This window comes from Labrus mixtus, chromosome 16 (genome assembly GCF_963584025.1).
Source record: "Labrus mixtus chromosome 16, fLabMix1.1, whole genome shotgun sequence".
NCBI classification, from domain to species: Eukaryota; Metazoa; Chordata; class Actinopteri; order Labriformes; family Labridae; genus Labrus; species Labrus mixtus.
In genome coordinates this window covers 23,499,445-23,511,810 of record NC_083627.1, presented here as the reverse complement: position 1 = coordinate 23,511,810, position 12,366 = coordinate 23,499,445, and the positions used below count along the sequence as shown (strand labels likewise).

Below are 12,366 nucleotides of genomic sequence, written 5' to 3'. Positions count from 1 at the left end.
GATAAATGACAAACAAAATGAGTTAATGCTACCACAGGAAATGAAATCAATATACGCAATAAGAACAATAAAATATATAAACTAAAAATAATTTAAAAGCTTGAATTACTACAATGATTAGTCAACAATTCAAATCAAATAAAACATGTATCCCAGAGTAGCACATGCAGGGGGCCACTGAAAATCAATTCAGCAGCAGAAGAAAATTAAAGGACACAGCAGATTGTTTTTAAAGACTACCTTGATACAACACTGTGGCTGTGATGTTTGGGGGCATGCTGCTCGAGGGAGACAAAATATGACGAAACAATACCAGTCTCAGTGACAGATCAGAGTATTTGAGGAGTTCTCAGATGCCACAAAGTAATAATGCAGCAGGAATGGCGGGGTAAACAAAAATGCAGTGTTGGCATTACAAGACGCTCCACCAGGAATGAGTGATATTCAACTCTATTGCCTCTTGAACCCCTGAAACCTTTGCAGGATGAGGAGTCTCTTTTTTTCCAAGCAGAGCTAAAGCTGCTCTAAACTTATAGCTTTTCTAGTGAGCATGCTTATTTCATACCTTTTCAGGCTTTTTATAATAACCACAGCCTTTGAAATGTAATTTAGGCCTGCATGATGTGATAAGAAAAAAATCTTAAATTTGTGATTACATACAATAATTAAAGAATGCATATTGGGCTACATCTCAGTTTCTTTTTTTCTGCTGTTCTATGTCCATTTGAAATACAGGATTTGTGTTACAAAATGTCAATCTACAAGTAAGACATTTACAGAACCCTGATGATAACATCTAGAGCCCGACCCATTAATATGAGCATAGCAAGTGACTATCGGTATCGGGTACTTTGACACAGATATGAGCCGATATTACTAGATTTATTCACCAGTCAAGAGGCATTTCATATGAGTCTCACTGTATTACACTCGCAGTTTTCTGTCACCAGCAGAGTGTTATATGGACAACAATATATTACAACAAACATTAATGCTCTCCAGAGTGTCAAGCAGTGATGCACGTACATGTGCAGTTACTTTCCAGTTGAGTGACCATCTTTTTGGCATTATAAGTGTTTGATGACTGCATTTGAGGGATCAATGCAATACATGTGTCTATTTCTAAAGCTCGAGGATAGATCTAATAAAGATGTGGGCAGATATATCAGTATCAGATTCTTTCTCTCCCCAATATTGATTTTGGAATCGGACCCAAAAATCCCCCATGGGTCGAGCCCTAATAACATCAACCATGACATCACCAGGGTTGGCCTCAAAAGATAATGCATCTATAGTGCATCCAATAAAATACTAACCTTTGTGTGCACAGGCAAAAGGAGTGACTCTCAAAGTTCAGTTGAAAGCCCCTTTGAGGTTTCTGCAGTCTCTCTTAGTTAAATGAAGGTGTTTTATGGTCAAATCTATAACATGTGACAGTGATTTACTGTTGCACCTAAGATCAAGTAACATAAAAGGTTCACATGTTTGCTCATAATTTGACTGTAGATTTGGTTCTAGACTATTCACTTTTGAGTCTTGGGAAGGAAACGCATAATAAATATGGAGGAGGTATAATATTGGAAACCAATGACTCTTTAAATGTACATGTGGGAGTGAGTATCGTTTTAAGGCAGCTGATCATTTTTAAAAAGAAACCCAATCACCCATACAGAGGAAAGGAGGAATCAAACTCTTCCTCTGACTCATTTCTATTTTAAAAGATCAATATCAATTTCATTTTAGCAAATCAAAGTCTGTATAGGTGCAGCAGTGCGTGGAGGCACCTGCTATTGTTCTGCTTCAAGGGGCTAGTATTTGGATATCTGCTATATGTAAGCATGTTACGTGAATGTTGATTGCTAATTGTCATATCCTGAATGTGTCACGGATCATTTCGTGGGCACATATATAATGGATATGTTACATAAACCCATGATAAAGAAGGTTTTTTTTCTGTCTTTATGATACCAACATAATGCAGCATATGAAATGCTTAAATCGTTAGAGGATCGGTTTGTTAAAAATACACCGAAAAGAAGATAAACCTGTTGAATTAATGAGGAAAACAGATTTACATTTGATGTGTGTGTTGTCTCGTTTACAGTGGTTGGACCTTGAATTACAGATCACATTTTTCTTTTATGTCCCCGGGATGATTTGATGTCTGTGTCGATTTTCTGTTGTCATTTTTGGAGGGATTTAAGAACCGATCCAGCTGCATCAAACAAGAGCAAAGTGCAGGTACAGGATGCCGCAGAAGAACATTTGATCATCCTGGCACGGAGAAGCTAAACCTCCATGATGTAACCGAAGGCCAAAGACTAACTTGGGACGGCACATGCAGTCTTCAAAAAATTACACCCAAAAAAATAATAATTTAAACTGGAAATGACACATGCCCACACTTTCACTCTCAACTCTCGCTCACTCGCACACAGAGAAACACACATCTCCATGGAAACTGATAAAAAAGAATAGCTGGTGTGCAGAAAGAAGAGACTGACAATGCATGCAGAAAAAAAAAAACTTGGATGGTCAGCAAGAAAGAAATTTATTAGAATGAGAAAGAAGGATTTGAGGAGGTTGTCAGTAAGAGGAAATGTTAATTTAACCTCCTTAGAATGGAAATAAAACAACACCATAATACTAATGTAAGCCTTTTGAATTCAAAAGAGGGAACCCTTAAATACTCTCAACTTTTCCCATGTTTTTGCTTTTTTTTAATACGGACTACATGCAGGAATGACAGCAGTCGGAACTGAAAAAAAATTGCTTAAAACAACGCTGCAAATCGTGCAGAATAGAAAGCAAGCAGAGAGACTTAAAGGGATGGAAGTTGCGCGGATGGTGCAGATAGCAGAACAGAGAGGGTGGGCAACAGAAGAGGGGAGAGGACAAGGGAAGGAGTACAGCACAGTACACCACCTACGTTCGTCTCCATGGCAACTACCACACTAGAACGAGTGCTAATGCTGTTCCTCTCTCTCTCTCTCTCTCTCTCTCTCTCTCTTCCTTTTCTGAAAACTGTTCAATTGGTACCATATGCAGTGTGCAGTATGTGGGAGAAGTATCCTGTTGTTTCACATGATATGAGGAGATGTTCTCAGCAGCTCAGAAAAAACCTGAGCGGATAAATATTTTGACTGCATACGTTACATCCGTCTATCCACCAGAGACGTCGGCTTAGCCTGACACTGAATTCATCATCATCTCGCTTTAAGGGATAACTTGTTATTTCTGCATTAATGTGGGGTGTCTTTTTTTTTTTTTTTTTTTACGCCAAAGCAAGTGGCAAGCTGTGTGGGCAGCAGTTTGCTTTCAAAGAACAAAGTATTGAGGTTGAGAAAATGAAAATTCATGATAAAATAAACACGTGTTTCCCAAATGTAGTCCATGCTGATACTGCTGGGTGTGAATTAAAGTGACACTGTAACAGCTCAAGCCCGTTTAACATGCTTTCTTTTTGCAGTATGTTCTTTGAAATCAGTATGAGTGTGCTGTTGAAAACATTCTAACCAGAGGCGTTATTGTGCTAGAATGTGACAACAGTGTGTCCTTCATTGACACTGCACAAAGTCTGCATATAATGTGTGCTAAATCTAAAGTCTGTACCATTAAGGGGGCTGGAGGAATTATTTTAGACAATCCTTGCTACACCCACCGCTCCTTTTTTTAGCCGTCCATCCAGGGGCCCTTTAGTCTATTCTGGACTCTTTTTTCCTGCTTGTTTGAATGCCAAAGCAGCACAGTATGCTGCTGTTAGCATAGCCAATACTTCATCCTGCTATTACAATCAAATTTACAGAGTTGGGTCACCGAATCATACGGCGGGGTATTTTCTTATTAGTCTGATCTACTGTCATTTGACGTGAATTGTATTTGGCAGACGGTCGTGATTAATCCAAAGTACAATCAGTCTGTCACTGTCAGCCGATGACAAATAGAGAGCGGGTAAGATCGGCCGCCGGACACTCAAGCGGAAAAGACTTCCAGATGGCTGCTCTGCCTCTGCTCATCACTTCACAAACAATTTTTGTGTCATGACAGCAAACATCTGACTGCCTGGAAATGAAAGTTACAAAAAAAAGATCTTTATCCCTCAAGTCATTTCAACAGCTTTGTTTGGTCGAGGCACAGGCTAGTTTTACTGTGACATTTTGGCCAGAATGATAACTTAACATATTTATGTGGATGCATTTCACTTAAAGGATTAATTACTGACTTGTCCGTCCTGACAGAAAAGGAGTGTGTACCTACACCTGTGCAAAAAGACGGCATTTGAGAATGTCATCATTAACACAATCTTAAAGGAATTGAAAAGAATTTGATCCTAGTAATCTAAGAAATAAATACTGCTCAAATTGCAAATCATATCTATTTTGATTTTTTTCTTCATCCTCAGATAAGGAGCTGCATTTACAGATTTATTCTTTTGCAAAAGTATCTACCCTAATCTCTGAGTAGTGCTTGTCAAAGTGTCCTTAAGATCAAAATGAAGCCTTCAAATATCTGGTTTTGTAACACCTACATCTGAAAAACCAAAGATACCCAAACTATGTGCAAACATTCTTAAAAGTCACAAATTGGAACCAAGATTGGGAACCTATAGTCTAGACAATCTAATCAATGAATTATCAAATGATTTGTTTCAGCTCTTAACTGATTATTCTAATGTTTTCCAAATGCCTGCAGTCAAAAACCCATTTTCCATTTTCAGAAACACTTAAGAAAATCTCAAGTGTATTTCTTTAAATAGATTATCAAGTTGTGTTAAATCCCTGAATAAGAAGCCACCATCACCTAAAGCAGCCTGGACAGGGTATGAAGTTTTTGGTGCATTAGGTCAGGACTCAGGGGAAATGGTTCTACATGAGATCCTGAAGAATGCATCTCACATTGAGGTAAAGAACATCATAGTCAGGTTGAGTTTGTTTTCATCAACAGTCTTGATACTTCTGAGGAGGAACAGAGATGTGGTTGACTGCTTCTCGAAGAGCTCTGCTCAACATCATCAGGACATTACAGGAACAGCAGGAGAAAATCCGCATGAGTGCAACATGAATCGTTTGGCAAGCGGCGTCACAAGCAGAATTGTGGGAGCTTTCATGCAGAGGTAAAATCTTCGGCCTGAACCATCTGCCGAGGGCTAAAGTGACATGAAGGCGGACTCGGCAGGATTTGCACCTGAAACTCCAAAAGGAATTCAAGGTCGGCTTCGTCGGTGAGCCGTGACGCCGCCCGGCCTCATCGATCATGTGCCCGGCTGAAGTGTGAAAGTCAAAACTGTCATCAGCAGCTGAAGAACAACCTTTTATTTTTATACTCATATAGGACATCATGTGGAAAGGTACTGATGCAATGGGCATGTTTGTTTTACCCTTGAGTGACTGAAAATTAACATTCATTTTGTTCCCCTAGAGAGCTTTTATGTAACAGATGCAGGACAAAAATGGCCAAAAGCTAGAGGACACAGTGTGCAGCGGAGTGATTCTTCATCAGTGTGTGATGGGGTCAAAGGTCGCTCTGGTAGTCAAGCTCTTGTTGTTGTTATTGTGATCGTTCCCTGAGAGAACAAATATAGGAAACCTTATTTAAGGCCCCAGAGGGTTTCACAGAGCGGCATTGTCCGCTGTAACACTCGAGACTAAAGCTGCAACAATCTTCTGTTATTAACCAGGATCAGAAATAACATCTTTTATGAAGGCTTCACAACCAGCTCAGACAAACTCAGCACGGCTGTAAATAGACTGTCTGGCTTATATAAATGCTGCCATGAGATGTATGTGACTGGAAGTATTGAGATGTCTGCTCTGCACCGTTAAGGCCCTGAGCAATTAGTGGAACATTTTAATTACAGCTGAAATGTAAAGTATCAGACTAACCATTAGAAAAAAGGAAAACAATATAAGAGAAAGAAATAAAAGGTTTGCTGAGTTTAATAATTCAATGCCTGTCGTTCTTCTCAGATTTAACAATGAGCAGAAGAAAAGAGGAATAATAGCTTTGCGTGCTTTGATCAGTTTAAAATGTCACAGTGACTTGTCAGGTGAAGGCAGGAAATTAAAACTCATGGGCCCATTTTTTCTCAAACTCTTCAACGTGATTTCAGCGATGGGGTTTTGACTAAACGGGAAATCAAAGCTTTTAAAAACGTTTTTCCATTTGTGTATTTGGCTAAAAAATGTGGTTACATTGTGGACTTGTGTGTGGAATGTGGTTCATATTTTAGAAAAAGTTTAACCCATTAAAACTTGACAGATTTTGATTTTTCAGCATGCTTCTCTGGGAGTGAAGTTTTTGTGTGCTTTAAACTTGTATCTGCATCATGTGGATCTTGGCTGCACTAAACAACTTGAACGTCTGTGGTGCTGATTGTATGCTTTAATATTTGTTGTATTATCTAAGCAGTTTGTTGTACGTTTTTAGGGTATTATTTACTTGAATAGTTTTAGAGTAACTGATTTAATTTTGTTAAAACCAAAAATCCTGACAGTGGAAACATTGAACTGAAGTATGAAAGTCGATGTGCCGAGCTGATGGAGACCTGCTGTGCTCCAAATCACAAACCTGTATTTCTTTCATCCTCTCAACCTGGATATGTCAGGGTGTTAATGGACAATAATTGATTTCTGTATGAACAGATAACAGAAGTCATGTTTTTCATGTGTTTTTTACAGAAATGCCACAACTCTACTCTGAGTTTATGCCATCCAGTCAGCTGCACAATAAATCCTTGTTGCCACTGAAGCTTTGTATGGATTGAGATACGAGTAATGTAGGCTATTGTTCAAAGCAAATTTATTGATTTCACGGTTTGAACAGTGACTTCTTGTTGTTTTTTTAAAGTCAATGAGTCAAGTCACTCTACCTGAACTAGCACATGTAAAAAAAGAAGCATGGGTCTATCTCCTGAATCCGCTGTAAATGTGATCTATGTTCCCGCGGCACTCTGCTTAACAACCATTTTCTGTCGGGCACCCTTCGCTGCAGAAGAGTCCAGGCCTGTCGCCCCTCCCGAAGTGTTTGGAAATCCGTGTGCGGCCACGTATTTGCGGTACGCTTCCCGGATGATGCGGAAGGCTCGTGCGTTAGCGTAAGGAATGTCAGTGACCGGGTCTCTGTACAGTGCGGCCTTGTGGGTAACGGGACAAACCTCCTGGACGGGCGGCTGAGGACTGGACTGTCCGCTGTGTGGAAAGGCAGCTTCGAAAGGTTCGTCATCGCTGAATGTTATGTAAGTACGGGAGCACAGACCTCCTGCAGACTGCTGGGAAGGTGTGGTGGGATTCTGTGTTGCAGCCTGAGGGACGTCCTGATCCAACCTTCAGGTACAGCAAAATACCAAAATCACAATCTTTTCATAAACACACTGTATGCTGTTTGTCTCATAATTCCTTTCTTCTTCCTTTTTCTGTGTTTAAATCAATGCCAAAAGACAAAAATAATAATTTTGAACAAATTATGTTTTGGTATATAATAGTTGAAAACAGATTAAATACTGAAGGTCGATGCAGCCGGAGCAGATTAAAGATTATGAAACATAAAACAACGGTTCAACCAGGTCAGATTTCTATCCCTCAAATTATTTTCTGAATCCGATTATCTCGCAGTTGATCAAACTTACCCTTCCACATCCACGTTTTCTTCTTTTAAGACCGAGTGAGAGACCAGCGGCATCAACACCGAGTGGTAACGGACGGTTGGTCCTTCGAAGCGCCGTTTCTTGTGGACTTGTTTCTTTTTGTCTGCTTCCAGACGCTCATAGTTCTCTGCACACAGAATGTAAAACATACAGGGTCACTATTTTACCAAGTCCAAGTCATTAAGTGAAATAATAAAGAAAAACCACCAAGAAAATCAACTACCAGTTCACCACAGACAATCAGTAAACACATGTTCCTGTTGTTTTATGTCTGCCTTGCTAATAGGCTAGACTGCTGAACTTCCTGTCACTATATAAAAGGTTTACCCCTCTTGTATGACAATGCGGAAGTCATTATTGATATTTATGGAAACTGTATTTGGCACTTTCTAGTTTGGACAGAACATTACCCAAAGATCGAATGTTGATCTCTGCTGTTATTTTGGCCTCAGCGAGTAGCTCGTCCTGGGTCAGGGGCCGGTCACGGTGAGCACCTCTCCGTCTCCGGGGGGCATCCTGACGCTCCTGAAGCCGAAGATTGGTCTTTCTGGTGTGTTCACTGGTGGACTGTCGCACAGACTTTCGAGCTAGAGAATTGTGAAGGCATATTGCTGAATTAAAACAAGTGTGAGTAATAATCCTAAACTATCATTAGTAAAAGAAAGACGTTCATGTCATATGAAGTTGTGATGGAATCATCCCCGTTTTTATCAAGTCTGAAAAAAATGAGCGATAATTTATGAGATATATAGAAAAAGTGAGTAGACATTTTGTCCAGTGCTAACAATTTGTTGCCGTCTTACTCTCGCCAAAGTCTTGGAATTCTTGTGGAATCCTCCTTTTGAGCTCCACTTTGGTTTTCTCAGTCTTCTTCTGTTCTTCTGAGGGTCTTTTGGGTTTGGGTTTTGCCACTTTTATAGGTTCCTTTGAAAGACACAAAAAGTAAACTTCTTTAAACTTCTAATCTATTTCATTCATTGTTAATAAACCAGCTTAAAAAAATGTTTTAATTCTACAGACACAAATAAAGTAAGGGGTCAAAGTTTTATAAATTATGTCTTTATGCTCCCTGTGCTCTTGTTAAGAGTTTGGCATTTGGACAACAAACGCCTCCAGCCAAATAGCAGGGGAGTCAAAGTAAAAAGCACATTTTTAAATAAAATTGGGGCTTTTATGTTGTCAATATTTGCTCAGGGAATGTCAGCATTCCCGGGACAAGACAAGTTGGCAGCCAAATGCCAGAGGACACAATTCTACCATATTAATATTTACAAAGTCTCTCTAGTATGAATGCAGACTGATGAAAGATTATTTCTGTATTCAGTTAATAATGTAAAAGCTTTTTATAAAGGTCCTATAACTTCTGAAATCATCATCGCTACCTTATAAGCTTTAGTGACAACCCGACTCTTCCTCTTCGGTGCATCATCCTCCTGGTCGCTGTCAGGTTCGTCCCCCTCATCGATGTCAAAGTCGCTGTCCACCTCATCCTCTGTGTCTGAATGGTCTCCATGATACTCGTCATCCCCTGATTCCTGAAGAAAAAGGGGAATTATGATGGCAACAATATGTAAAAAAGTTTCAAAAGCGTATAAGTTAATGCAACAACAGTTGGAATACTCCCTGGAGACAGCCTGGTAAACCAATATTTCTGAAATATTTAATATTCAATCGTCTTCATGTTTTGCTGATAACATTTTTATAAAGGAAACAAGATCATTTATTGTCATGTAACAAATCAGAGGTGCACAATGAAATGCTGAATGTGGCCTCTCTATGCTACTACACATATGTTTAGAATATACAACAATTTAATCTATGATGGAATAAATACAAATACTTTAGTATAATGTAGTTTTTATACAGTGCATGCAACAACAAATATACATAAAAATAAGTGTTTTCTTTTTGTTAATAAGATTAGTTCAGCAAAAGGTACATGATTGAACTTCTGAGATGTAGATTTAAGCAGAGCAGGTTACCATTAAGATTTAGGAGAGAATGTTTTTCTGTATGTTTAATCTGCAGTGCAATCTAACTGTGACGTGAAAAACCATAACAACAAATGTAAACAGATGCATTAAAAGACGAATATTTGACGGATGATAAAAGAGTCAGACTAGCCCTCAAATTGAATTAGATGTTCAGGCATGGGTTCATTTTTCTGTCAGTGCCGGTAGAGATGACTGAGGCATCACAGGATTTGTTTGTGATTTTTTTTTCCTCCCATTACTGAGACAAATGTCAGAACTGCCTGGGCAGCCGCTGCCAAATCCTCCTACACACGCTGACCCCTGAACCAGCAGCTGTTTGAAGAAAATTAGCCAGACTGCAAATTGATGCTACAAATCATCATCATCTTTTCAATGTAAGCATTTAAAGTAGTGGCAATAACAAATTAAACATTACATTTTCTGACACGAAACTATGATATTAATTTTTCTCTGCTGGCACTCTCATTCAGTTTTCATAAACATGTTAGCTGTTAAAAGGGACGGGTCTTGATATGTTGGGAGTCTCTGTCAGTTACCGATGACTCATGTAAGCCTGGTGAATTATGACGTAAGTTTCTACATTGACTGCATGAAAAATGGCATGAGCAGAATCAAATTGACACATTTCCTTAGACTTCAGACACACGAGATGTACAATGAGAGAATAAATATTCCAGTTGCCAGTCCATCAGGTATAGTTTCTTATAAATAATACTCCTGCTCACAATACACCCTGCATTTATTTAAAAATATATATATTAAAAAATATTGAAGCTAAGTAAAAATCAGCAGCATTAGAGTGGATGTTTAGCTATACTGAGTTATTTAAACTAATGAGAGACTAAATGTATGAGAACTTCAACAATTAACTATTTGATCGACCGTTTATCTATTTACCTCCAAATAACGCAGGGACATTGTATGTGTGTGTGTGTGTGTGTGTGTGTGTGTATATGTATGTGTGGGTGTGTGTATATGTATGTGGGTGTGTATATATATGTATGTGGGTGTGTATATATATGTATGTGGGTGTGTATATATATGTATGTGTGTATATGTGTGGGTGTGTGTATATATGTATGTGTGTATATGTGTGGGTGTGTGTATATATGTATGTGTGTATATGTGTGGGTGTGTGTATATGTATGTGTGTGTGTGTGTGTGTATATGTATGTATGTGTGTGTGTGTGTATATTATGTATATGTATGTATGTGTGTGTGTGTGTATGTGTGTGTATGTGTATGTATGTGTGTGTGTGTGTATGTGTATGTGTATGTATGTGTATGTGTGTGTATGTGTGTGTATATGTGTGTGTGTGTGTGTGTGTGTGTGTGTGTGTATATGTGTGTATATGTATGTGTGTGTGTGTATATGTGTGGGTGTGTGTGTGGGTGTTTGTATACGTGTGTGTGTATATGTATGTGTGTGTATATGTATGTGTGTGTGTATATGTGTGTGTATGTGTGGGTGTGTGTGTATATATGTGTATATATATGTGTGTGTGTGTGTGTGTGTGTGTGTGTGTGTGTGTGTATATATGTGTGTGTGTGTGTGTGTATATATGTGTGTGTATATATGTGTGTGTGTGTGTGTGTATATATGTGTGTGTGTGTGTGTGTGTGTGTGTGTGTGTATATGTGTGTGTGTGTGTGTGTGTGTGTGTGTGTGTGTGTGTGTGTATATGTGTGTATATATGTGTGTGTATATATGTGTGTGTGTGTGTGTATATATGTGTGTGTGTGTGTATATATGTGTGTATATATGTGTGTGTGTGTGTTGGCAGCTCAGTCTATCAACAGTGAAACAATTGTTTACATTATATATACAATTTAAAATGATAATAAATAGTTAGGTGGTTATGTAGAGTGATCATTTGTCATTAGAGGATGTTTAGTACCTTTAAAATAATGAAAATGCAAAACTATAAAAACAACAACAACACGCTAACTGCTGTGTCAATCATTTCGTCACTCACCTCGTTGAAACCTCCATAAGTCGTCTTGTAAAAGTCATCTTCTTCTTCAGCGTCCAGTAGTTTTGACATGCGATTCCCCGCAGTCTTTCTGGGCTCTCGACCCACAGCCAGAGTCATGTCTGTATTTTATAAACAAAGCTCTCTGTTGTCTAAGCTAGCTAATGTTGTGCTAGCGTAATCTGTAAAAGACTGATTTGAGGTTCTTTTACAGGTAGTACTTAACCATTCATCTGCCCGCCGCCATATTTACTAAATGTATGAATACTGTTTAATTTAACGCTTGAATTCGTTAAAATGTTTCTCAATATTTACACAAGCTAAGTACAAAGCTAACTGCTAACACTGCACTGGTCGCTGCCCGCTTGTAGCCAACAAACACTTCCGGAGTAGGTGGTTGTACTTCCGGGTTACTGTCTAAAGCGCATGTTTAAAATAAAATACATTATATTAAAATATTATCTTAGTACATCATCAATAAGGTTTATTTAGTTGTTATTATTGTATTTTCTGAATAACCGGGCTGGCAAATGTATGACGTCAAAACTATGTAGGATGTTGTTGTTATGGCGGTATCATGGATGAACCTCCTTTTTACAGTCTATGCTTGTGATAGATGTATTTAGTTTTTAACGTGCGTCAATTTTGGACGAAAAAACGGCATATATTGCCCTATATGCTTTAAAATGTTATAGATTACAGAAGAAGTTAACTCATATAAATTATTTAGAGTTTAAATAAATCATTATTCAACTAG

The 12,366-nt window shown here is 38.5% G+C and overlaps 1 protein-coding gene across 2 annotated transcripts; it reads right to left on the bottom strand.

Moving 5' to 3' along the window:
• Positions 1-6,781: 6,781 nt before the first annotated feature.
• vps72a (vacuolar protein sorting 72 homolog a) lies at positions 6,782-12,000 on the bottom strand. Of its 2 annotated transcripts, none has more exons than XM_061059918.1 (6): positions 11,613-12,000; positions 9,025-9,177; positions 8,428-8,566; positions 8,053-8,229; positions 7,625-7,769; positions 6,782-7,322 (listed from the first exon to the last, which is right to left on the bottom strand). In XM_061059918.1, the coding sequence occupies exons 1-6, from the start codon at positions 11,727-11,729 to the stop codon at positions 6,932-6,934; spliced, it is 1,122 nt and encodes a 373-aa protein (XP_060915901.1). In that variant the 5' UTR covers positions 11,730-12,000; the 3' UTR covers positions 6,782-6,931. The 2 variants fall into 2 exon arrangements, with proteins under 2 accessions (XP_060915901.1, XP_060915902.1); XM_061059919.1 differs by having other exon boundaries at positions 8,446-8,566; positions 11,613-11,999.
• Positions 12,001-12,366: the final 366 nt, after the last annotated feature.

Bases quoted from the DNA above. Each gene is read 5' to 3' on its own strand.
- vps72a (XM_061059918.1), bottom strand. From the start codon at position 11,729: ATGACTCTGGCTGTGGGTCGAGAGCCCAGAAAGACTGCGGGGAATCGC. The intron at 9,178-11,612 runs GTGAGTGACGAA...CTTTTTCTTCAG, and splicing joins CTTATGGAGGTTTCAACGAG to GAATCAGGGGATGACGAGTA. The intron at 8,567-9,024 runs GTAGCGATGATG...TGTCTTTCAAAG, and splicing joins TTGTCACTAAAGCTTATAAG to GAACCTATAAAAGTGGCAAA.